This window comes from Drosophila persimilis, unplaced genomic scaffold (genome assembly GCF_003286085.1).
Source record: "Drosophila persimilis strain 14011-0111.01,24,50 unplaced genomic scaffold, DperRS2 tig00000732-arrow-arrow-pilon, whole genome shotgun sequence".
In the NCBI taxonomy this organism is placed as follows: domain Eukaryota; kingdom Metazoa; phylum Arthropoda; class Insecta; order Diptera; family Drosophilidae; genus Drosophila; species Drosophila persimilis.
Window position 1 is genome coordinate 566,763 of NW_020825345.1, and position 26,595 is coordinate 593,357.

Consider the following 26,595-nt stretch of genomic DNA (forward strand, 5'->3'; position numbering starts at 1 on the left):
TCGGAGTGTCTGTCGGGTTGTAGTGCCGACCCGCTGTATATCCGGAGAAGCGTTATAAACGTTATAAACTCAGGGCGTTAGCTTGAAGTTCTAAAGGCGTGGAATTCTCATTCATGAGGTTAGGAAAAGAGAGTAGACGCCGAAAGTCGTAGCTCAGCCAACTCTAGGCCGGTCGATGAGACCAAACTAAAGGAAATTAAAACGAACAAAAACGGTTCGTTACAATTTGTACAAAGATTTATATTTAATGAATATCTGGCTAAGTAAAATACATATCGGTGTAAGATGGGTATTATAATAATATTGCTAGTGCTAGGTATTTAACTTCCATGACTAATTAACATTGATCCCCGTTCGAATACCAAGTGTCAGAGAAATCACTTCACTCTCTGATGGCCGTTCACTAAACTCACGCTTAACAATTCTTCTCGATAATAGGTCTTCCTCTTGAGCAATGATCAATGAATTTTCGTCGGCAGCCTTTAACTCCCGTTTAACTCTAGTTGAGTCGCTTTCATCCTCATCAATCTCAAAAATGTTATTATCGGTGAATGCCAATTGGTTAATTTCCTTAAAAAAAGAGCTCTTTGCATTACGAATAGTCCTGTCGTACCCCGGGTCACTCAAGGGCGGTAGATATGTAGCAGGAATACGACTCGTGCCTTTGTATCCGCTGTTGGGGCAACGTGGATCAATAGATCCAGGATAACAATAAGTAGGCGTTGTTGCGGGTGGCTGAGTGGAAGTAATCAAGTTATAGGAGGGTATCACAGTACTGTCCTGCTTGCAACGGAGGTCTGGCGAACCAGAGTAGCACCTAAACTTTTCTCCATCTGTTGTTACGGGCTTAGGTGTGATAGTATTAGAGGTTGGAATTTGTTTCGTTGTTGGTGGCAAATACGTTGGTGCTAGACAGTCTGGGGCTGTTGATCCCGGATAGCATCTCGGTTTTGTTGTCGAAGGTAGCTCTTGAGGGCACCGAGGATCAGTAGAACCAGGGTAACATCTTGGCTTAGGCCTCTCCGTTGGTGTTTCTATAGTTGCTGGTGGCTGGTAGGTTGCTGGTAGGCACTCAGGATCTCTTGATCCAGGATAGCACCTCGGCTTAGGTGAAAGAGTTGGAGTGCGATAAGTGGAAGGCGGTAAATAGGTGGCAGGTTGACATCTGGGGTCATCTGGGTTCTCCTCGCAGCCTGCCTTTTTGGTTGTTGGCACTTTAGGACATTTTGGATCTGGAGAGCCTGGGAAGCAGTTAAGGCAGTCTGGATCTGATGAGCCAGGATAACATCTCGGCTTTGTTGTAGTGGCCGACCTCTGAGGACATCGAGGATCAGTCGACCCTGGATAGCATTTCGCTACTTCTATAGTTATAGGAGCTCTAGTCGTCGTCGGAGCCGAGTATGTTGGGGTTCTTCTAGTTGTAGGTGGTGCGTATGTCGATGGAAGACACTCAGGATCGGATGAGCCGGGATAGCAACGTGGTTTCAGTGTCGTTGCGGGTTCTTGAGGGCATCGAGGATCGGTTGAACCTGGGAAGCACCGTGGTTTGGGTCTATCTACTGGTGTTTTGATCGTTGTTGGAGGCAGGTAAGTTGCGGGCTGACACTCTGGATCTGATGATCCAGGATAACATCTAGGCTTTGTTGTCGTTGCGGGCCTCTGAGGACATCGAGCATCGGTCGATCCTGGATAGCATTTCGGTGTTTCTATAGTTATAGGAGCTCTAGTCGTCGTCGGAACCGAGTATGTTGGGGTTATTCTAGTTGTAGGTGGTGCGTATGTCGATGGAAGACACTCAGGATCGGATGAGCCGGGATAGCAACGTGGCTTCAATGTCGTTGCGGGTTCTTGAGGGCATCGAGGATCGGTTGAACCTGGGAAGCACCGTGGTTTGGGTCTATCTACTGGTGTTTTGATCGTTGTTGGAGGCAGGTAAGTTGCGGGCTGACACTCTAGATCTGATGAGCCAGGATAACATCTCGGCTTTGTTGTAGTTGCCGGCCTCTGAGGACATCGAGGATCAGTCGACCCTGGATAGCATTTCGGTACTTCTATAGTTATAGGAGCTCTAGTCGTCGTCGGAGCCGAGTATGTTGGGGTTATTCTAGTTGTAGGTGGTGCGTATGTCGATGGAAGACACTCAGGATCGGATGAGCCGGGATAGCAACGTGGCTTCAATGTCGTTGCGGGTTCTTGAGGGCATCGAGGATCGGTTGAACCTGGGAAGCACCGTGGTTTGGGTCTATCTACTGGTGTTTTGATCGTTGTTGGAGGCAGGTAAGTTGCGGGCTGACACTCTGGATCTGATGAGCCAGGATAACATCTCGGCTTTTTTGTCGTTGCGGGCTTCTGAGGACATCGAGGATCGGTAGACCCTGGGAAGCACTGTGGTTTGGGTGCGACTGTTGTTCTGATCGTTGTTGGCGGCTGGTAAGTTGCTGGTAGACACTCGGGATCTCTGGATCCAGGATAGCACCTCGGCTTAGGTGAAAGAGTTGGAGTGCGATAAGTGGAAGGCGGTAAATAGGTGGCAGGTTGACATCTGGGGTCATCTGGGTTCTCCTCGCAGCCTGCCTTTTTGGTTGTTGGCACTTTAGGACATCTTGGATCTGGAGAGCCTGGGAAGCAGTTAAGGCAGTCTGGATCTGATGAGCCAGGATAACATCTCGGCTTTGTTGTAGTTGCTGGCCTCTGAGGACATCGAGGATCGGTCGATCCTGGATAGCATTTCGGTGTTTCTATAGTTTTAGGAGCTCTAGTCGTCGTCGGAGCCGAGTAAGTTGGGGTTCTTCTAGTTGTGGGTGGTGCGTATGTCGATGGAAGACACTCAGGATCGGATGAGCCGGGATAGCAACGTGGTTTCAGTGTCGATGCGGGTTCTTGAGGGCATCGAGGATCGGTTGAACCTGGGAAGCACCGTGGTTTGGGTCTATCTACTGGTGTTTTGATCGTTGTTGGAGGCAGGTAAGTTGCGGGCTGACACTCTGGATCTGATGAGCCAGGATAACATCTCGGCTTTTTTGTCGTTGCGGGCTTCTGAGGACATCGAGGATCGGTAGACCCTGGAAAGCACTGTGGTTTGGGTGCGACTGTTGTTCTGATCGTTGTTGGCGGCTGGTAAGTTGCTGGTAGACACTCGGGATCTCTGGATCCAGGATAGCACCTCGGCTTAGGTGAAAGAGTTGGAGTGCGATAAGTGGAAGGCGGTAAATAGGTGGCAGGTTGACATCTGGGATCATCTGGGTTCTCCTCGCAGCCTGCCTTTTTGGTTGTTGGCACTTTAGGACATCTTGGATCTGGAGAGCCTGGGAAGCAGTTAAGGCAGTCTGGATCTAATGAGCCAGGATAACATCTCGGCTTTGTTGTAGTTGCTGGCCTCTGAGGACATCGAGGATCAGTCGATCCTGGATAGCATTTCGGTGCTTTTATAGTTATAGGAGCTCTAGTCGTCGTCGGAGCCGAGTAAGTTGGGGTTTTTCTAGTTGTGGGTGGTGCGTATGTCGATGGAAGACATTCAGGATCGGATGAGCCGGGATAGCAACGTGGCTTCAGTGTCGATGCGGGTTCTTGAGGGCATCGAGGATCGGTTGAACCTGGGTAACACCGTGGTTTGGGTCTATCTACTGGTGTTTTGATCGTTATTGGAGGCAGGTAAGTTGCGGGCTGACACTCTGGATCTGATGAGCCAGGATAACATCTCGGCTTTGTTGTAGTTGCTGGCCTCTGAGGACATCGAGGATCGGTCGATCCTGGATAGCATTTCGGTGTTTCTATAGTTTTAGGAGCTCTAGTCGTCGTCGGAGCCGAGTAAGTTGGGGTTCTTCTAGTTGTGGGTGGTGCGTATGTCGATGGAAGACACTCAGGATCGGATGAGCCGGGATAGCAACGTGGCTTCAGTGTCGATGCGGGTTCTTGAGGGCATCGAGGATCGGTGGAACCTGGGTAACACCGTGGTTTGGGTCTATCTACTGGTGTTTTGATCGTTGTTGGAGGCAGGTAAGTTGCGGGCTGACACTCTGGATCTGATGAGCCAGGATAACATCTGGGCTTTGTTGTCGTTGCGGGCTTCTGAGGACATCGGGGATCGGTAGACCCTGGGAAGCACTGTGGTTTGGGTGCGACTGTTGTTCTGATCGTTGTTGGAGGCTGGTAAGTTGCTGGTAGACACTCGGGATCTCTGGATCCAGGATAGCACCTCGGCTTCGGTGAAAGAGTTGGAGTGCGATAAGTGGAAGGCGGTAAATAGGTGGCAGGTTGACATCTGGGGTCATCTGGGCTCTCCTCGCAGCCTGCCTTTTTAGTTGTTGGCACTTTAGGACATCTTGGATCTGGAGAGCCTGGGAAGCAGTTAAGGCAGTCTGGATCTGATGAGCCAGGATAACATCTCGGCTTTGTTGTAGTTGCTGGCCTCTGAGGACATCGAGGATCAGTCGACCCTGGATAGCATTTCGCTACTTCTATAGTTATAGGAGCTCTAGTCGTCGTCGGAGCCGAGTATGTTGGGGTTCTTCTAGTTGTAGGTGGTGCGTATGTCGATGGAAGACACTCAGGATCGGATGAGCCGGGATAGCAACGTGGTTTCAGTGTCGATGCGGGTTCTTGAGGGCATCGAGGATCGGTGGAACCTGGGAAGCACCGTGGTTTGGGTCTATCTACTGGTGTTTTGATCGTTGTTGGAGGCAGGTAAGTTGCGGGCTGACACTCTGGATCTGATGATCCAGGATAACATCTAGGCTTTGTTGTCGTTGCGGGCCTCTGAGGACATCGAGGATCGGTCGATCCTGGATAGCATTTCGGTGTTTCTATAGTTATAGGAGCTCTAGTCGTCGTCGGAGCCGAGTATGTTGGGGTTCTTCTAGTTGGAGGTGGTGCGTATGTCGATGGAAGACACTCAGGATCGGATGAGCCGGGATAGCAACGTGGTTTCAGTGTGGATGCGGATTCTTGAGGGCATCGGGGATCGGTTGAACCTGGGAAGCACCGTGGTTTTGGTCTATCTACTCGTGTTTTGATCGTTGTTGGTGGTAAGTAAGTTGCGGGCTGACAGTCTGGATCTGATGATCCAGGATAACATCTGGGCTTTATTGTCGTTGCGGGACTCTTACGACATCGAGCATCGGTCGATCCTAGATAACATTCTGGTTGTTCTATGGCTATTGGCGCTTCAGTCGTTGTTTGTGGGAAGTAGGTTGTTTTTTGGCATTCTGGATCTGTAGATCCAGTGTAGCAGCGTGATTTGGTTGTCGTTATTGCTATTCTTGGCTTTGTTGGTGGCGAGAAAGTGGTTAAAAGACAGGCAGGATCTGCTGAGCCAGGGTAACACCTAAGCTTAGGCCCATCTGTAGGTATTTTGGTCTTTAAGCTGCTACATGAGTATTCTCTTTGACATGTTCCCTTGCATAATTCAATATCACATTTTAGATACACTTGGGATCGGTCGGGGAATTTAAATGCTTTGAGTGTATTATAATATGTGGAGGTAAGACTGGACCTGGACTGAGATTCCAACTTTTGCCACTCCCCAAATATTTTTTCCTTGATAGTGCAGCCTCTTTTATCGGAGAGTTGTAACGTCTTGGTGGTTTTTGCCTCAAAGTTCATGTCATCTGAGGCATAGCACTTCAGTATGTTTACATCCCATGCTTGAGTCGAATGCTTTACATTTATGGTAAACGTTACATCGGTGCCAAGCTTCAAGGTTGTACTAATGGGCTTAATATTTGGTGGTATTCCAGTACCAATTTCCATCCAGCATTCCACTGGGCCGCTTGGGGTATCAACGGAAACTATTTCGAGCATATCAACGACAAACGGCTTGAAGTAAACCGTTTTCTCCTGCTCCTCGCTGCGGCTACATGATACTTTTCGCGCTATATCCCAACTATTCTGAATATCTTTGTCATTTTGTATAATTAGGACGTTCTCAATTGAAGAGCATATCGAGCAGGACGGCTTACTGCCGCAACCGTCATAAGGCACATTGAATATAAATTTTCTGTCTCCATTATTGGCAGCCACATAGCTAATGGAATCAAATATAGTACATTAGATAATAGGTATGTGCAGCCCTAAAACTTTACATACGTGCATTTGGGATCATTGTAGTATCCCTGACTGTAAATAATTCCGTTAAAGTTTTCTAAAAAGTCTACTTCCACCGTCATGCCATTTCCTTGGTCGCATTTAACATCAATCTTTTCAATATTTTGAGCCGACAAAGATGTCTCACTATTAAATGTGGGCGTAGAGTAGCTTAAGACATCATTAAGAGAATCATCATTGTTTAGATCCGTCCCTGAAGTAATGACCTACAAAATAATAAAGAATCGTAATATCCGTTTGGAAAATAGTATTACTTTTTATTAATATACATACCACTATTAGCGTCCATATAAAAACGTAGCCAATGTTGGCCATATTCGATGTGTTTGCTTTAACTTCAACCTGTAAGACGCACATTTTTTGATCAAAAATTAATCAAAATAGCACTTCTAACTATCAGTGCTTAAAAGAAGAAGCTTTTGCTTACAAATTCAAGTGTTCATTCATTCAGACTGCAAAGATTTCTGATTCTTTGTCCTTCAAAGCTGAACCTTTTCTTTGTCCTAACAAATTATCCTAGTCTTTAACATTAAGTAGCAGCATCTATTCAAATTTTGTTGCATTGTATTCAGTTCTTCTTGAAGTCTGAAAAGTGTTGTACCAAAGCCCCAAGACCCTACCTTTCAAACAAAGACGAAAAATCAGTTAAAAACTCAAAGAAATAGCCATAAATTATTTGCTCACATTATTTTCTTTGACATGGGTCTCTGTCTATCCGTGTACGTCAAGATTTGTATAATTTCTGCTTGACGGCAGAAAAAATTAAATTTTGTTTCATCGCGTAATTATAATTAAGTGTGTCACTGTGCAAATATTGGAGAATATTTGGTACTGGGTGAGGTAAGATCTGCTATATCGTAAATTAGGTAAATTGAGTACATGCTAAAGCGTACAATATTTACAAACGCTTCATTGGGCCGGACGCCGCCGGACCTCTTTTGCTGATGTGATGCATCTGCTTCGCAAAAACTGGTTTGCTTTTTGAATAATACAACTAACCTTTAAAAAGAAAAAAGCTGCAGATTTCAAAATCCATACACATAAAACACAAACCAAACGAAGCAAAGGGAGACGAGAAGCAAATATTGTAGTAGCCAGTGCCTACTATTTGGTTACCCACTTGATAAAGGGGTTCCAATTTGAGGCCTTTTGTGTGGCATTGGCTTCTGCAATTTGATGGCTAGCTGGCGCTGGCGCTGGCTGGTGTTTTTTCCATGGTATTCCACTGTATTATTAATGTATTAGGCACTTTTTCCAAAAAAAAGATCCATTTGCTTGGCTTGGGAGATTGCCAGCATTAAGATAACTAGATTTATACAATGCAATGAGATTATGGATAATTAACGGTCGTAAACACAGGAAATCAAAGACCCCCGAATAAAAATGTGTGTGTACTAGCACATACCCGTACTCGTACTCTTTGTTTTTTTAATCGAAATTTCGTCGAAAATAAAGTAGAGCCTAGATAGAGCCTGACATGTTCTGTAGACTTTTGCTGACTTACAGATACTTATGAAAGCATGCGAATATATATTATTTATAGACAATGAAGTTCATTTGGATGGATTGTTAGTTTTCTTGGTCCCTTCTGCTGCTGTTCCCATTTCTCGCTGCATACGCGCATGACCTAGTTTTTTAATTTTATTTTTTATATTTTGTTGTTCGCAGTATTCACGAGCTAACTCAAACATGCCAATTTTATAATATTAACCCATAATTATATACAAATCTAATCGAAATTAGTTAATTGGGTCATTTGTTTTTGTTTTCCTTTTAATACACTTTTTAAGCTGTGGGATAGTTATTAATGTTAATTTGTGTCTTATGGGTCACAAATTAATCGTTCTTTTGGCAGCAATTCGATACACAATAACGATATTTGTTATTCAATTTAAAAGTCCCACAGTTGAATGAGAAACTGAAGCTACATTTCATGGAGAACCATCCTTCCTATGAAAGTCGAAGGACATTATAGTACCACGTAATAGTTTTTCAACAATTTTTATTTAGTCATTGAAGAGCACGAGCTAAAAATGGATATATGTGTAAATACTGTCTTTATATGGCAGATCACTTTATGCAAAAACAAATCAAATATGGGGAGTTTCGGTGCAAGTTACGCAATGAATTAAACAAGTGTGAGAGGCGTCGGTATGTTACGGGTATTGTGATATGACCACATGAGCCTTGATTGCTTTGGAATGTAAAATAGTACATATTTGCCATTATACCATCGACTCTACCATTATAATACCTGTATCTTCCATCCCGGATTAAGCAAATCATTACAAATTTGCATTTATAATTCATCTTTCTCATTAAAAGCGATAAAAACGTGCGAATTGCGATACTTAGAAAAAAAGACAAGACAAAATCTGTGCATTTTTATTATGCCTCAAAGGCAAACGCGCAAAAATTAAAATTATTGCGCATTGTAAGAACTGTGGATGGGATCGGATGGGATCTGTAAAACTTGTTTCGTATTTTAAACTGTATTTGAACAGAACAGAAGAGTAAATTAAAAATACCCGTTAGTATGCTTTTTAAGTATCGCCGCAAATGATTCAATTCATAAATCTTCTCCCAATCTGAGAATTATATTGTATGTATGTACATATGTATGTACATATGTATGTATATTTTGAGAGTTCCTATAAATACGGCAATTTATTTCATTCCTTTATGGCAGTGTGGGGTTTTTACACTCGCCTGCAATTATCGGTTCACGGGCAAAAAAACATTCGACTTCGTTCGTTCTCACACTTTCGTAGTAGGATTCACCTGTTCTTAGTTCACTTTTTTTATATGTTTTCTTTTCGGTAGGTATAATTAATAGCCTATTGTGCGGCGCTTGTGCATTCACTTGAACACTGATTTTAGATTAAAATAATACAAAAAACACTTGCTGAATCGACTAATTTATTGGTCCATCATCTTTTGGATGGGATGGGATGCGATGGGATGCGGCTCTGACTTACTGCACTTGTTTGTTGAGACCTACTGGGGGTATGCGATTTGTTGTCGCTGGTTAAGTGGACGTTGCCGCACTAAGCCTCGAAGAGGTTCGTCTTCGTTTATATACACACGAGGTATGATTTAACAAAATCCGTTTTGGATATTGCTATAAAAATGCAAAGCCCCAGCAAGTAAAACAACAGCAACAAAAAACACCCATGCTAGTAGCCCATACATATATTGTTGTTTATTTTACGTTGATTGTGGTGTTTTTACACGCACACTGATCACATCAGGGTATTGCCACTTCTTCACAAGCCGAAAATCGATCCATGTATGATGGCTACGTAAGCTGCGTGTGGAAAATATATTTTCGGAGCAGTAGATTTTTTCGAAATCCCTAATGAGTAATGGTTGATTTTTTCTACACATGTAGAACTGGTTAAGTTCCATTTAACAGACAGCATTTGCAACGATCTATAGAGCATTGAATAGTCGCCATCGTCAATGGGGATGGGTCTTGCGATTTTTTCCATTCATGTTGATTTCGTGGGCAGCGAAGACGCGTGAGCAGCATCCACACGCCGACATCGCGTCCGCTGTCTTGACTTGACCCAAGCGCGCGACTGGAACATTTTCAGCTGAAAAACTGCGCTGCGCTGCGCCTTCGCCTGTATGCTTTTAGGGCCAAAGAGTCAAAATCCGTCATTGTACTAGCTACATATATGTATACTCGTGGCCGACTGTCACTGCTGCTTCAATGTTGTCATGCAACTCCAACCGGCGATGAGTGGTGTGGCGTGGTGTGGTGTGGAGTGGTGTTGCCGTGGCCAAGTTGATGCGCCTGGTCATCCCTAACAGGTATTGGGATCCCAAACTTTGGAAGCCCAACGTCCGCTTCGTGATGCTGATAGATTTTAACCAAATGGCATCGGTCATGGCGATGCTATTGCCGTTCGTCGGTTTGTCGCCATGGGAACTTGGCGCGAAGGTAAGAAGAATACGGATAAGCGCTTTCAGCCACCGTTGTCTCCCTAGCCTGTGCATATTCGTACGATGAAATCACGACACCAACGCCGATGAAGATGCCTAAGTGTTAGGGCTTTTGACGAAACCTCACGTAACCTAGACGGCAATTAAAATTTTCAACTTTTTGTGATCTTTCGTACAGAAATATGTGCACAGGACAACTTGAAATACTTTTATTTATATTATTTGATTCGAGTAATAGGCTTTGGGTTAATTATGATGTTTAAACACACGCCGCATGAGTAACAGAGTTCAATAAACGTTCAATAAAAGTCAATGCCAGTACCAACCAGTGAATCGCAAAACAAGTAAGTTCCTCTCAAGGATAACTTGCGATCTTACGAATTGACGAGAGATTACAAATATTCATACATATTTTAAAGTTAATGTTCTTTGACAAAATTGTATAGCCTACCCGCGTTTAGACATACTCGAATTTTTGCGGAATAAAATACACATACGAGTACCCATATTCGTAATCCTTAGTAAGAATATTTATACATTCATACATACATATATGGACATTTCCGACAAAAAGTTCACCATTCTAAATAACATTTAAAGCATATAAAAACAGATTTCCATATATTTTTGTTGTTATATAACGAAAACAGGAAAGGTTTTTACATTTAATAACTTGGAAAATTAGCTCTCAATATTTTATTTATTAGTACGAAAAAATGTTATACAATACGCAGCTTTTTAAAATAGTAGAAAGCCTTTCCGACCCTATAAGGTATATACATACATACATACGCCTAGTTCTAAAGAGAGACTATAAGAGCTAGAGCAACCAAATTTTGTAGCATATGTGGCATCCGCAATTATGAAGATACGAGAAACCTGTCGCGGCTCTAGCTTCTAGCAGCATTTCTCCTCGCTGTTAAAATGGGGCCTAATATTCAAAATAAAATTACATACATATGTACATTTCAAATAGAGTTAATTTTTACAAAATTTGAGCTTTTCTTTGTATTTTAACCTGAATCTGAAACCTGATTATAAAGATTGACTTGAACTTCAGTAGCTAGACTGATTTGGTGCCATTTATTTACATGTACATTTTATATTATCTACCAATCGTTTAAGATTTCCTATTAATGTTTGATTCTTATAGAAATTTTACGATTTTGATTTTGATTTTCAGAGTTTGAGAAGTGTAAAAACTTAAAAGGAATTAACTTAATATTGTTCGAACTCTTTAAATCCCATTATGTGATAAGGAATACCATTCAAATGTCAACTGTTGTAGTATCGCCCCTCAGATATCCGCGGTTTAATTGCATACATTCAAAAGCTGACGAATTTATGTGTAGAATGTAGAAATCATGTAAAATTGTGATATGTGTAGAATCATTATGAAATTAAACAAGGTGGTATGTATAAAAGCGGTTCGGTTTTAATTTTATATTTTTCCCTGAAATTCCCTGAAAAAAAGAATCATGAACAACGCATTTTTTTGAGAATCGGTTCTACAAAATCCGACTGGGACGACCCGAAAGAAAGAGGATAACCACCACGTAAAATGTCATCATGTGTAAAATACATGTAGAAATAATGTAGAATTTTATTAATTTATCTGATAACATAACGGATATCAGTTTGTTTTTAAAAATGATTCCTTATCAAGATCAGGTTGATGAATGTTTCTCGGCTACTTTCCGATATAAGGTCGCTATAACTTGCAATATTGTAGAGACATTTATTCCAATGCTGAATCACAGGAATATCCTGAAGAAGGTCATTCCGTGTCACCAGTCCGAACGATAGAACATTGGTATGGTAAAGAAATATTTACTGAAGGACTTTACTGATTGAAAAAGAACGTAATTTATATTATATTTCATTTGGCTCTCATCAAAAAATTACATTAATACTCAAAATACCTATTAATAAATTAATCTGAACCATTAGTATTAGTATCTTTAAGTGGGAGTACTCGCCCAAAAATAAATTTTAGAGTTAAAAATAAAAATTTGTTTCCGCCAAGAATCCTTTTGATTTACATCGGGATATGATAAACGATAATTCAAGAGAAAAGCTCACTCCAAAAGCTGATATTTCCCCCCTTGTGACTACGCTGCACATAGAATGTGGTGGAGTGGAGCTTTAATAAAAATCAATAAAGTCACAGCTGCTTGTGTACAACAAGTGAGAAGGTAATCCGAATGCCGCAGAATACGAAATAAATTGAACAGCATCTCAGTACCTTAGTTCGATCAATAAACTAATTCCCTTTTATATTCGAATCCAGAAAAAGAAATAACGCATTTGAGAGTTTGGGTTGGGATCAAAATCATCAATATGCCAAGCTCAAGACGTGCCATAATGAAACACATATTGTCCGGAATGTGCAGCAAAATGAATCGCACTAAAGTGGTGCCCACTGACGTAATGGAGACACCGCTGAATCGGTGCCTGAACACCTTTGACATCGCGCTACTTGGTACTCGACTAATCCAATCCCAGACCCCTTATCCCTTTATTGCTAATGAAAGATATTTCCTTGCAGGCATTGGACATATGGTTGGGGCTGGCATCTATGTGTTGACTGGAACGGTGGCCAAGGAAATGGCAGGACCTGGCATTATCCTGTCGTTTGTTTTGGCTGGCTTCATCTCAATGCTGGCAGCCCTCTGCTATGCGGAATTTGGAACGCGGGTGCCAAAGGCTGGCTCCGCATACGTGTACACCTACATATCAATGGGTGAGTTCTGGGCGTTTGTCATTGGCTGGAACATACTGCTGGAGCACATGCTGGGAGCAGCGTCGGTGGCGCGGGCCTGGAGCGGCTACGTAGACTCCATGCTGGGTGGATGGATTGGCAATACTACCCTGGCATTGACGGGCGGCATGCATGAGCCGGGGCTGGCCCAGTATCCGGACATACTAGCCTTCATGGTCTGCATCGTGTACGCAGCTGCACTGGCCATCGGAGTGAAAGCAACGGCGATGTTCAATAGCTTACTTACCCTAGTCAACATAGCGGTCATGATTCTGGTCATAAGTGTCGGCTTCTGGTATGCGGACACCAAGAACTGGTCAGAGGCTGAAGGGGGCTTCTTGCCCTACGGCGTTGGGGGCGTCATTGCGGGCGCAGCGACCTGCTTCTACGCCTTTGTGGGATTCGACTCGATTGCCACTTCGGGGGAGGAAGCCAAGAGTCCCGCCACATCCATACCCATAGCCACGATAATCTCGCTGTGTGTCGTCACTGTCGGATATATTCTGGTAAGCGCGGCTCTGACACTCATGATCCCGATTAGCGATATTAATCCGGCGGCCTCTTTGCCGGAGGCATTCGGCCAACTGAATCTTTCCTGGGCAAAGTACATAATCTCAATCGGAGCTCTGTGCGGCATGACGACCACATTATTGGGCTCGCTATTTGCACTGCCCCGCTGTATGTACGCTATGGCCTCGGACGGTTTGCTCTTTAGCTGTTTCGGCAAAGTGAACGCCAAGACCCAAATTCCGTTGCTGAATCTAGCTGTTGCCGGGGTTCTGAGTGCTACTCTCGCGCTGGTGTTCGATCTGGCCAAGCTGGTGGAGTTCATGTCCATTGGGACACTTCTGGCCTATACGATCGTCTCGGCCAGCGTGATCATTCTGCGCTATAGACCCATGTCACAGCTCCACAATCCCATACGGGCACCTGACACCCCAGGCAGTCCTGATGATGTCTCCGACGAAGACTCGATGTCGCAGTCGAGCCTGGACACCGCATCGTCGCCCACGAATTTCTTGATCGAGGAAGGACTGGCCGGACGACTAAAGACACAGTTCCGCTACCTGGAGCCATTGCTGGGACGTTTCGAGCCTGGTTCTGTGGTATCTGTTGCTGTAATGCTCTTCATCGGTCTGTGCTTCGCTATCTGCGTGGAGCTCAAGGTTTCCTGGACTGAGCTGTACTCGGGCACTTGGTGGGCCCTTCTCATCTATGGATTTATCATATTTTCCGCCTGCCTCTGTGTCGCCGTTATGGCGGTGCACAATCAAAACACACGCGGATTGGTGTTTAAGGTACCACTGGTTCCATTCGTGCCGGCTCTTGGTATCTTTTGCAACATTCTGCTGATGGTTCACCTGGACGCCGTGACCTGGACACGCTTTTTCGTTTGGGTCTGCATTGGGATGGTAGTTTATTTTCTGTACGGAATTCATCACAGCAAGGAGGGTGAAACGTGCACCTCTTATTCCATATTAATGACATCATCCGAGGCTGGCAAATTGCCGTGGGGTTCGGTCAAAGGTTTTACATCTGGGAAAGTTGGAAGGCATTCTGCCATAGAGAGATTCACGGGCCGCACTAAGACAGAGGACAAAAAATCCATTGCGGAAGAGAGCGATCATGAAACTCCTGGGTATTCCTAAACCAAACGTACCATATTCCGAGAACACTCCGAAAGTCTCTAAAGTACTCGTACATAACCCATCCGAATTCGATGCATTCTTAATGGCCCGATATGTAAGGTGATATTCTGAGAAATGTGCTCGAGGGAAATCGAATCAAAATTGATCAATAGCGAAGTACCTTTGCCACAAGATAATATATTTAGCCCGTGTCTACTGAGAATTATTTATACCAACCTTAAAGTTATAAAAAAATTGTTTATAATACACGAGTCTATACCTATATATTATATTATATGCATATGTATATTGAAAACGTACAAATATATTTATTAAACGGTATGCACACAGCGCATTTGTTAAACGATAGTAAATGTCTAAATAAATATGAATTACTTTGTAAATAATTATATCAAATATTATACATTTTAGACTATTTATATAAAACATACATATACATATATATATTTAAGGTGTAAGGTTTAATGTTTGCTTAATTAAAACTAATCGGATTGATCAGTCTATACGTGGACTATTCAAGTAGAATTACTCCTCCTCTCCGAAAAGGAGATCAGATCCTCAATTAGATTTCAAAACTAATAATGGGGCACTGACCTTCGGATTCGGAGGGCCCCCATTCGAGTGGGTCATTGCACTGATGAAATCTCACCCGACTGGTCTGATGGCTGATGGCGAGTCGCAGCACCAGTGTGAAAGTTTACAACCAAAATCGTGCATCGAGAAAGTAATTTTCTCAGCCACCAGCTTAGCGACATGTTAATCTTTTTGGATAGCTTATTGCGGATACTCGTATTGTTCGAACTGAAAACAGATTTGGGTAAAATTTTATGCATGCAATTCGGACCGCAAGCCTACAAACCTATCAGCGTTGAAGTCTGTCGATTCCAATGCCAATACCAGTATCTATTTAGTGGCTTTAGCGTTCTTAAATCTTTCTGTGTGTGTGCGTGTATGAGAAGAATGTCGTCAGGATCATGATTCAGACAGACAGGAAAGTGAGGGGAAAGGCAAAAGCAAAAGCAAAAACTAAACTTGATGACGCCACGATGACGCAGCCATGGTGACGCATGAGGCTAACATAATGGTGTATATGGTGCATCGCCGTCCGTATACGCTATTGATTTCGACAACTAGTGAAATGGTATTTGTCTATTCAAATGTTTATACTTAATCACTATCTTCTTCTCAACATCTTATCTTTCTTCTATAATCTTTACAAACAACAATGGTGTTCGATTTTTATAGAAGTCTTGCTTATATATAAGTATCTCGTAAACTGATGGACGGACGAGATTTGATAGATCCGCTATCAAGATTTTGAAGACTCACTGAAAGGGTATACAATTTTAAAACCATCTCTTAAGCAAAGGGACATGGGTATTATACACATAACATACTAAAACCGGGTAGAGTAGATGCTGAAATCCCAGTCCTCTCAGCTAATCGAAATTATTAAAGGAAAGAGCAGCTTTGTTTCGCCACAAAATGAAATACAACTACCGGCAGGAAGATGTGATGAAACTCGATTATTTCAATGCATACTTTTATTATTCTTGATATCATTTCTGTTTCATTTTTGTTTGGTGTGGTGACACGGTAACGACACACAGATACTTTCCATGCTTACACACACATACATATGAGAAAACAGATGCAAAAACAACAAAAAAGAAACTGCGGAGAAAGAGTGCGAGCGAATGAGGTTGTTTCGGTTTGGATACCCTTGCAGACAGTATTATAAGTTCGACAGATGTTTGACAATGCAGAGAACACGATATTTTATTACTTTATGGGTTTTTATTGCTGTATGCAGAATATAATATCTGATCATTTAACTGCCACCTCACCATTCACTCTATGTGCTAGTTTATAGACCCACACATTCTATCAAAATCAAATCAGTGTAGTGTAACCTGTCGAAGAGCTATGGGATCTGGCAAGGGCATCAGAAGCTTCGGCCCGAAAACTTTTTATTTTCCACCACGCACACACACATTCAGATCTCAGTCCCGTATTTATCGGCGACTTTGTGTGGATATTGAACTAAAAAGAAGAAGAGAAGGCGAAACAGACGTTTCTTTTTAAAACGCGCGATCGTTACTTTTTGAAAAGCGTGCTTTAGCCAAGCGCCAAAAATGCGTGCGTGCGTACAACAGCTTTTTTATATATGGATGTATTTTCTGCATTGCCTACGTTTTGTGCATTTGTTCACACAGTGGACGACGAAAGTCTATCAAAAAATTGAATTTTACTTAAAATATCTATTTTCCACTATCAAACTTAAGATAATACTTCTAAATAAAATATCTATATAAATATGCATGGCTATTAACGTGTCATTTTAACATGAAATAATGTTCTGGATGTAGACATCTACGAGGCTTTTTTTTAATACAGATGTATGTACATATGTATATGTATTTATGTGCATGCATAAATATGGACATAATAAAACTAGATCATAACATTTCTTTAAAATGTTTTTGCTACGCCAGAGGAGAGGTAGCAAAGATAGGGGTCGGGTCATATAACTTTTGTCGACCACTGTACATGCTCGGGTGGTTGGGAATCACCTTGCGCCAGCTGAATATGCGACTGCAACATTCAAGAGTATGTACAGCCGTGCCCCACAGCACTATGTTGATACTTAGGGGATGAAGTAGTGGTACAGCTGGCTTCTCTTCTTGGGCAATAGAAATCTACCTGCGACCTGCGTAGCACAGTGGTGATCCTCTTCCTTTCGGTATTCGGGATCCTTCCCACCGATCGACAGCTGCAAACAACAATCGTAAATCGCTTCCACAACACCGTGCGCGATACATACAGGCACGCATACACACATACATATGAGTAATTTAAAATCTCTGAATGTAAGATCGCAGATGTTTTTTGAAATATGTATGTATGTACATACATACATATGTACATACAATGAGGGGCTGAATTGTAGTGCGTAGATCAATGCCTTCTGGACTGTACATACAGGTATTGCGAAATGAATATAACGATATTACAAATATATGGTTATTTTGGCATTCAAATTTAACGTATTATCGCTTCTTTTCGAAATAACTACATGTGTACATACAGACATACTTTGTAGTCTATAGTATGTGTGTTTTATGTGTGACGTTTTTTGACATTCAGAGAGACAAGCAAAGCCAGGAATTTCAGCGTTCCACGCAATTGTTTTCAAAAATAACGATGGATGACGTTGCTTTCGCTCCCATACAAACTCACACACACAAACGGGAACAACCTTGTGTGACAAGAGAGCGAGAGAGACAAAAGAGAGAGAGAGAAAGAGAGCATCTGGAAATTTTCTCTCTTTTCGTGGTGTGTCAGCAACATGCGCCGCGGAATGAGCAACATTCTGCATACCCTTGGGAAAAGGATATTATATGATTGAAGTAATGGTTGTCCTCTCAGGCTCCATAAATTCAGAAAGTCTCTAATTTTTAGGCTTATCTCAACGAATTTTTTCAGTTTATGGTATTCTCAATGACCATGAATAGGTATCGGGATCGAGATATATACAGAAACCACTCACATGCATGAATAGGTCCACAAATATCAATCTAATAAAAAGTCAAGTCAAAAGCTGCTTGGAAAAAAACATGTTAACATTAATCAAAGGATAGAGTGTATACAAATGGCCGTACCATACGCATTACTGAAACCTGTTGACCAGCAACAATTGCGTATCATTTCGAAACTACTTACATTTTATTCTTTAACCTTTTTTATCTAAACCTTATTTTGGAAAAAATGCAATGAAAAGGAGTACTAAAAAATAGCCAATCTTATAGAAAATTGATGTATCAAGCGGATAAAATTATGTGTTCATGTATGGAATTCCAAGCTAGCTAGTAATATAAAACCGAATATCAAAATCGAGAAATATGCAACAAGGAACGTTAGCCCACTGTAGACCAAGGGGGTACTTTAATATTCCACCGAAAATAATACAAATTTAATAATATTAACGCAGCTCAGACGAAACATATTGTGTTTTTTTTTTAAGTTCAAAGGATAAATGGCATGGATCTACAAGAAGAATTTAAAATCAGTAACATCTTCCGCAGTTTATCTAAAGTCGTTGAACTGTTCAAATATAGAGGGTTTAGATCGTTACAGGCATTGGTATATTTACATAGTTTTTTGACGTATATTTCGGTATATTTCTTATCGCTAAGTGCTCACTTCTGCGACGAAACATTGAGTCGTCATTTTGAATGGGCAATAGAAAGGCGTATGAACAACAGGCAAAAACAGCCAATGCAAATTGCAAGGTTCGTACAAACCTCACCTCGCCTGTACGGACAATATACCTTGAAGACAAAACCTGCAAGGTACATTGGGCAAATGGGGTGGATTTTACCTTGCATGCGTTGCATTTTCTGGGCCATTTTGCCTGTTGTCCATACTCTCTTTTTCCTTTTTCTTTTTCGTTAAAACCTTTTTTTAGGCAAATTTCAATAAAAGCAAGTATTTAAAATTAACCAGTCAAGTAGAAAATAAGTTCATTTATCGGATAAAATTATGTGAGCAGGGCTGAGAGATTTATCTAGTTAGTAATATTCGACGGAATATCAAAAACGAGGAATATGTATAATAGAACTTGAATTAATCGGTATATTTACGGTATATTTTTAAAATGAGACGGTATATTTTGGTATATTTCTGAGGGTCGGACGGGTCTATAAAATATAGATAAATCCGCGTCACACATCATAACATCAAAACTTGAAATTTTTTTGAACCGAGCGGTTGCTGCGCGCCTCGTTGGTTTTGTCATCGAATTAAAACTATATTTTTTGCTGTACAATATAAGTGTACAATACTCAATTTGTGCGGCAGTTTAGATAAGGTCGTGTTGCGGAATGTGCGTTTAAATATAATAAACAACAATAAAACGTCATTGTGTTTCATCCGCACACGGAATAGCGAGTGTGAAACGATTCGATTTGTTTTAAAATCGGAAAAAAACCACCGCGCGTTTATATTATTCAGCTATTCGCGAGAATTTCGTCAGAATTTTTTTTTGTTGCGAAATACATGCCGAAATCGAATTATTCCGCCTAGCAAAACGTGCCGAACGATGCGTCGTTAAATGTCAAAATAGTTAACTAACCCTGCAGGCTGCAATAAATGCCAATCGCGCGGAAGAGCGACAGCAACCACGGTCCCACCGAAGAGTACCCCCCAATCCGAGAGGAAATTGTGATAAACGCCGCCAGTGTAAAGCAACAACAGTGAACCCCGCAATACATGCAACATGGATAACAGTGGAGTGCAGAATAACACTACATCGGCCGAGGCCGACAAAATAGTCCTCTACTCCCAGCCCGCCTCGCCAGCAGCCGCATCCACGGCCAGCCCTGCCAGAAGCAGCGGAAGCAGCATAAATCATTCCCCAGCATCTGGCAGTAGCGGCATCGATGAACGCCTGTCACCCACGATGAATGCGGGGTCACTTTTCACGCCTAAGAAGGAGTTTCCCAGCGCCAAGATGCTGCAGACGATCCGCGAGAAGCTGCTCACGCCGGGTGGGGCCTGCGAGTTGCTGGCCCTGGGCATCGCCGCCGAGCCAACTGACCGTGGGTTGGCCGGGGAGCAGCCGGTGAAGCTGATCAAGAACCGCTACCTGATCAGTGCCCAACCTAGTCACATTTCAGCCGCTGCGGCGGCCAAAACACCTGCCTCGTATCGCCATCTCATCGATCTCACGTCCTCGAACCTCAAGTGCGTGGACGTCTTTAGCGGGGAACAGTTCCTCTGCCGAATCATCAACGAGCCGCTGGACAAGGTGCAGCGGGCCTACTTCCAGCTGCAACAGGACGAGCTGCTGTGCCGCAGCACTATCTACGGCCACTCGCTCATCCGACCCGTGCACGACATTGTGCCGTTGTCCAAGGACCGCACCTACATCATCATTGCGCAAGCGCAGCCGGGACGCGACTCTGTCGGTTGCCACACGGGCGTCTACGAGAACCTGCACACCTACATCAGGCACGAGAAGCGACTGTGCGAGGCGGAGGCGCGTGCCATCTTCCACCAGATATGCCAGACGGTACAGGTGTGTCACCGCAACGGCATCATCCTGCGGGACCTCAAATTGAAGCGTTTCTATTTCATCGACGAAGCCAGGTGAGGGCAACCCTTCCCCCCTCTTGCCCAATGTCGTGTTGCTCCAACCCTATTATCTCTCTGGCAAGACACCTTCAAATTTAAGCGCCACCATTTGCTGGCTGTGTATGGATGGGATGGGGGGCTGCATGTGCTGCTCGGCGGCGGCAGCGGCTTATTTTGCAATTCGATGAAAACTCGTTATGCGCCGCGAGAGCTTGTTGGTGTTGGTTGTGGTGCCACAATTGTTGCTCTCGTTATTGGCCCATGTTTTTGTTGCTGCTGTCGTCGTCGACGGCGGCGGCGTCGCCGTTGTGGGTAACATTGAACATTTAACAAGTGTTGCAATCGAATCACCAATAGGCCAACAAAAACAATTATACCCACGAATAGAGCATACACACACACCTATAGAAATGTACATATGGATGTATACATACTGAGCGCAGTCTGCTACAGTCGTGGCGAAAATGTTGCCATCAGTTCGTATCATGGAGTACATGTAGTATTTATTTTAAGAATAATAGTACCACCACAATGCCTTTGACTTTGTTCGCATTAGGTGACTGTTTGTGTGGCTAAATGAATGCATTTCCAATTTATACATATACAGTATGTATGTATGTACATCCATATGTATACATTCGCTGATGCAATATTGGGTAGACCCGAATAAGCAATATTTAGTAAGAGAATATTTGTACATTAATACATACAAATATATACATACATATATGTAGATATCTGGCCTGATATCTATTAGCATAGAAATTTGCCGAGGCAGAGGTAATGGAATTTTGTTTTCTTTGCTAGAGATAACAATTTCACCCTAATTAATGGCAAAAACAACAGATTTCGATGACGTGTTTCATTGTAAATTCTAACAGTATTGCAAGTCAGAGGTGTGATTGTACTATATGGTGAGGTATGTATGTATTTGTATGCATAGTTAACTCCATTCAAACAGACTGCGTGTTATTTGGGTTGATTCATACATACATACATACTTATGTACGAGTATGTATACATGTTTTTCTCTAACGCCACACGCACACAAACGAATTGATATTTTAAGGTCACAATGCGGCGAGTGGCCCTGACTCTGATCTTCTGTATTTCTATACACACAAATTGTACGTAAGCACGTATGTATGTATGTGCACATGTGCTCACGCGAAGACGCAGTTATTAGTATTTTACTCGGTATGCAGAAAACATATCCAAACATGCTTATACATACACACATATGCTGATATATATTTATGTATTCTTTTACACGGCAACATATAAGTACTTTTGTAATGTAAATATGTATACGTATGTATGAGCACCTTGAAAAATATATACCCACATGTGTGGGTATTTTTCAAGGTGTTTCAATAATTATCTGTCGCCCGTTTTCCGTATTTTTTCGTTTGTAAATTCACATCGAACCGTGAGTGAGTGAGAGAGAGAGAGCAAATACTTACTCGCTCGCTTCCCTCTCGCTCTCTTTGGCGTTGACTCTCTTCTCCGAAGACGCTCTCTGTCCGCTCACGGCACGAAAACCTTTTCCAGGCGGACGAGGTCATTTGTTGTAACTTCGAGCACTGTCAGTGGGGGAAGAGAAGAGCTAGTTTTCGAAGCTAGTTTTTGCTCAGGGTCAGCCTCGAGGTTTTCAAAATGTGCTCTTTTCTTTCCATGCTTGTTACTGGATACCCATACACAGGTACAGACACAGATGCGAGTGTTTGTATGTATGTGGCTTCGTTGATCAATAGAGGCCTGCCGAACCAGCTGTCGCATCCCTCTCTCGTAGAGTCACTTTCAGAGGGTGTTATGATGTTCGCCAAGATATTGCAACACAGGAAACATTTACCAATCACTTAAAGAATCAACAGCTTAGTCCAGCGATTTTCATATAAATAAAATATACAAATCATTGTTTTTGTCGCACGTATTGTATAACACGCGAGCCGAAAAGATCGGTTTACTATATATTGAGGAGTAAAACTTTACGTATTTCAGTTTCACAAAATTTTGACAAAAAATACCGCCATCGGATAACTAATCATAATATGAACGATATTATATCGATATTCAAGGGTATCAAGAGCTTCGGCCCCCGAGCTAGTCTTTCCTCTTTTTTTTTGTTTTTTTTTTTGCATTCAAAAGTGGGCCAATGTCAATGATGGCCGAGCCGAGGCAGTCGTTCATGGGTGTCTGGGGTCGCGAGCTTCGCTTTCGTCATCGACTGCGCTCTTGGCCAAATTCGACTCGACTTGACTCGATTCGGGGGCTGGCTGGCTGCCTTTCGACTTGTCAACGGCGTCGGCGTCGCCGATCGATTTGAGTCTTTTTCGGCATTGCGCTGGCCCCACAAAACCCAAAATCAAATCGAAGTTATGCAACGTAATGAGATTGCACATAATGTAGTGTAGAGACCGCAGATAACGTTACGGAAGAATGTAGAGATATTGGGTTTTAGTTAAAGCGTATATTGCGTTATATTCAGTTAAGTAAAACGGCAATTTTCTCTTCTTACAGAACAAAACTGCAGTACGAATCGTTGGAGGGCTCTATGATCCTTGAAGGCGAGGACGACACACTGAGTGATAAAATCGGCTGTCCTTTATATACAGCACCGGAGCTACTGTGTCCCCAGCCGACGTATAAGGGCAAACCAGCCGACATGTGGTCACTTGGCGTGATTCTGTACACGATGCTCGTCGGACAGTATCCATTCTACGAGAAGGCCAACTGCAACCTCATCACTGTGATCCGTCACGGCAACGTGCAGATACCCACTTCGCTCTCAAAGTCGGTGCGGTGGCTCCTGTTGTCGCTGTTACGCAAGGACTACATGGAACGCATGACCGCCACCCACATCTTTCTGACGCCGTGGCTGCGGGAGCAGCGTGCGTTCCATCTCTATCTGCCCGTGAATGTGGAAGTGGCCGAGGATTGGGACGAAACGGGGGACAGCGATGATGCCGCTGCAGTCATCGACGAAGATGAAGGCGGGCTCTGCCCCCTGGGGGATAAGCACGAGTATGCGGATATCGGTGTAGAGCCACTCGACTATACGCGCAGTACACTGCAAATGGCCCAAGCCAATGCATTGAGTGCGGACGTGGAAATGGGCTGATCGACGCACCGGAAGTCCCCCACGGGTTGCTTTTATGGTGACGCTTGGAAGCAGCGTTAGCTGCTTCTCCATTCAGTTGAAGCTGAGGAAACAAAAAAGCACATGGCCTCGCCGAGTGGTGTCATGGCAATGCAATTGTGGCTATGGGTTGCTCCCACACTATTCCGGTCCGATCCGCTCCGGTTCGGGGCGCGCTTAAACTGAATGCGTTCCACATCTTCCTGCAGGTGGTACTGCCAACAAAGACTTAAAGCCTCGCTTAAACTCTCTCAGACACAAGAACTCACTGCCTTCCAATAAACACAATGACGGAGATTTGTTTATGAATTCGTTCTTCGTACTCTCTCGCCTTTGTAACCGATTCTTCCTAAAACAAAAACCAACTTATGTACAATATTACATTATAATTTTTTGTAAACTGTTGATCTTATCAAAAGACAGTCGCCCTGATTTTTTTTTTTTTTTTTGGGCTCTAAAAACATTTGTTTCCTTGTTAAAAGTGCGACGAATGCAAATTGTTATTTATTATATAAAATACTTTTTTTTTTGTATTTCGCTTGGTCTGCCTACTATTAGAAATCTTTTAAGAAAATATCGTAAAACCTAATAATAATACATTAAAATTTGATCTCACCAAGAACCAAACTGACTACAAATCTATCTATATTTCTATGTTTTTCTTGGAGACAGCCAGCTTATGAACCTTGTGGAATTATATTAAAGAAAGCATACTTCGCTTGAACCTTTTTGATTTCGTATGAACATGTGGCTCGTGGAGGCTAACTCAACTATAGTTGGGCATGTAGTACATGTAGAACTTTCTAAATTTAAGTTTAATACAAAAGGACTTTATAGTTCATTTCCGCCAGATCGGATAAGATGTAGTATTATTACCTGGTGAGAGACTTTTTTTAGTTTAGAAAGATCTGGTAAATAGGCGGAGATGGGATACCGAAGGGTACCAAGAGCTTTCACTAGCTAAAGGTAACAGCTTGGAATAGTTATAGACAAATCGCAAAACTTCATTATGATATGATTGGTTACTGGATTTCAATTCATTATTTAAAAAATGATTTTTGAGATATATTCTAACTGAAAAGGTTATAAATTTGAAATTAATTTTTCGAAGATCAATCAAGACTTTTCAGTTAAAGGTCCAACAAATTCTTGCTAAAGCTCGGGCTATTTTGTTGATTATGCATTAGGAAGGTTTTAGCAAGTTGAAGGGGGAAGAATAATAGTATTTATCATGATGGCGAACGTGACTTCCAGAGCACCATGATTACTTTTTGCCATGCAATATCAATAAACTGACGCCACTGGGGCTAACTGATATTATGAACGGCAGGGTATTTTCCTATCAACAAGATTCCCCAACACCACTGTCTTCCGACATGCCGACGTGACGAGGGGCTGCACATGTGTGCATACTTACGGATTGTATATGTACATCGCGTGCACATGTGTGTGTGAGTGTGTGCCGACCTACCTGTGCTCGAGCACAACACTTCCATTCGTCGTCAGATTATGAAATTGCCGACTGAATGAGAACTGCGAGCGAGCTTACTGCGCAAAACGCAAAAACTGCTGACAGCGACGTCACCTTCGCACATTGTGACTCTCGAATTTCAGAGCTCAATGCTTATTCTAAGATATCAGTTATAGGTTCCAGAATGTTCAGATAATGTTAGGAAACGTAAGAAAACGTAAGTAACGAACGTATCGTAGTTTAAGTTGGCTATTAATTAAAAGAACGTTATGAAAACATCTGCAGCATACATTTATCGAAATTTTATTTCTTCATTCTGGATTCAGGCTATCCCAAATATGCAATCGTGACCATTTTCAGTAGATAAGTAGACAAAGGCCATGTCAATTCGGATTGCCATAACTAGTAACAGCAGAAACAGCATCACATTTTCCCTCCTCACACGCACTATTATAGCTGGCTAAACTAACGTGAAACTCAATTAGAATTGAAAAACTTATGTGCCATAGTCTGATGTCTGTGAAATTAAAACCAGTGTAACAAACCAACAAAATTCACTTTCAAAGTTCTAACATGTAAGTGCCCTTACAACTATTAAGTAGACTAGAACCATGTCAACTACTTTCCACGACCCCAACTTTTCAAAGCCGTTCCACTTTGTATGTAGTTTCTCTTAATAACGTTCTCTAGCTTTCCAATTTCTAAACTATTTCGATTCATCCAAGTACACTTTCGTACGGTATAAAAACCAATCAATTACGTGAGATTGATTTATTCGGAATTAAAGTAAAAATCTCGAACGAGATGCGATATACTTTCTAGACAGATCAAACAATTTCCACGACATTTTTTTTCAATCAAATGTTTTCTTCAGGTATTTAGCACAAGTATTTCGGCGGAGCCTCGTGACTAATTGCGGAAACTGTGTACTAAATAACTGCAAACTTTTATAGTATAGGTGCACTGTACGCACAGACGCAATTATATATACAATATATATATTCGGGACCACTGTCCCCAAAATTTTCAGTTCCTCATTATTTATTTATACAGCCGGCTTACATCGACAGATGCAAATCTCTTGCGTGACGTTCTGAATTTAGTTTTTATAATTAATATAGGTGGTCACTCCACTCGGATATCTGAATTTAAATTTGTATTCAGATAGGGGGTATCTCTACAGAAGCCCAATCAAGCAGAAGAACTCTTGTTTTAACGACAGTCTGAATCACAAGAGTCTTGCTTACGAAATCCGGCTGCTCCTGCTCTTACAGTCCCTTAGAATTAAGCATACTTGTACTCTTTAAGTACAGGGTATACAAAAATGCACTAAATTTTTAATAGTACCCACAATTCAGCAAGTAACGGAATACCCTCAGCGCAATCATAC

The 26,595-nt window shown here is 42.3% G+C and overlaps 3 protein-coding genes across 4 annotated transcripts; 2 read left to right on the top strand and 1 right to left on the bottom strand.

Annotated features, from left to right (window-relative positions):
• Positions 1-219: 219 nt before the first annotated feature.
• On the bottom strand, positions 220-22,486 carry LOC6603345 (mucin-2). 2 transcript variants are annotated; one of them, XM_026992248.1, is made up of 5 exons: positions 22,059-22,486; positions 6,376-6,444; positions 6,085-6,308; positions 3,678-6,022; positions 220-3,332 (listed from the first exon to the last, which is right to left on the bottom strand). In XM_026992248.1, the coding sequence occupies exons 1-5, from the start codon at positions 22,158-22,160 to the stop codon at positions 334-336; spliced, it is 5,739 nt and encodes a 1,912-aa protein (XP_026848049.1). In that variant the 5' UTR covers positions 22,161-22,486; the 3' UTR covers positions 220-333. The 2 variants fall into 2 exon arrangements, with proteins under 2 accessions (XP_026848049.1, XP_026848048.1); XM_026992247.1 differs by lacking the exon at positions 22,059-22,486 and adding an exon at positions 9,081-9,095 and having other exon boundaries at positions 220-6,022.
• On the top strand, positions 12,355-14,696 carry LOC6603349 (cationic amino acid transporter 4). The gene is made up of 2 exons (XM_002028294.2): positions 12,355-12,532; positions 12,599-14,696. The coding sequence occupies exons 1-2, from the start codon at positions 12,391-12,393 to the stop codon at positions 14,458-14,460; spliced, it is 2,004 nt and encodes a 667-aa protein (XP_002028330.1). The 5' UTR covers positions 12,355-12,390; the 3' UTR covers positions 14,461-14,696.
• LOC6603350 (tribbles) lies at positions 19,260-24,181 on the top strand. The gene is made up of 2 exons (XM_002028295.2): positions 19,260-20,610; positions 23,116-24,181. Exons 1-2 carry the CDS (start codon positions 19,739-19,741, stop codon positions 23,714-23,716), a joined length of 1,473 nt encoding a protein of 490 aa, XP_002028331.1. The 5' UTR covers positions 19,260-19,738; the 3' UTR covers positions 23,717-24,181.
• Positions 24,182-26,595: the final 2,414 nt, after the last annotated feature.

Excerpts from the sequence above, each read along its gene's own strand:
- LOC6603345 (XM_026992247.1), bottom strand. The coding sequence starts at position 6,417 with ATGGCCAACATTGGCTACGTTTTTATATGGACGCTAATAGTG. Across the intron at positions 6,309-6,375 it reads TTATATGGACGCTAATAGTG|GTCATTACTTCAGGGACGGA; the intron begins GTATGTATATTA and ends ATTATTTTGTAG. Across the intron at positions 6,023-6,084 it reads TACAATGATCCCAAATGCAC|CTATGTGGCTGCCAATAATG; the intron begins GTATGTAAAGTT and ends TGATTCCATTAG.
- LOC6603350 (XM_002028295.2), top strand. The coding sequence starts at position 19,739 with ATGGATAACAGTGGAGTGCAGAATAACACTACATCGGCCGAGGCCGAC. Across the intron at positions 20,611-23,115 it reads TATTTCATCGACGAAGCCAG|AACAAAACTGCAGTACGAAT; the intron begins GTGAGGGCAACC and ends CTCTTCTTACAG.
- LOC6603349 (XM_002028294.2), top strand. The coding sequence starts at position 12,391 with ATGCCAAGCTCAAGACGTGCCATAATGAAACACATATTGTCCGGAATG. Across the intron at positions 12,533-12,598 it reads CTTTGACATCGCGCTACTTG|GCATTGGACATATGGTTGGG; the intron begins GTACTCGACTAA and ends ATTTCCTTGCAG.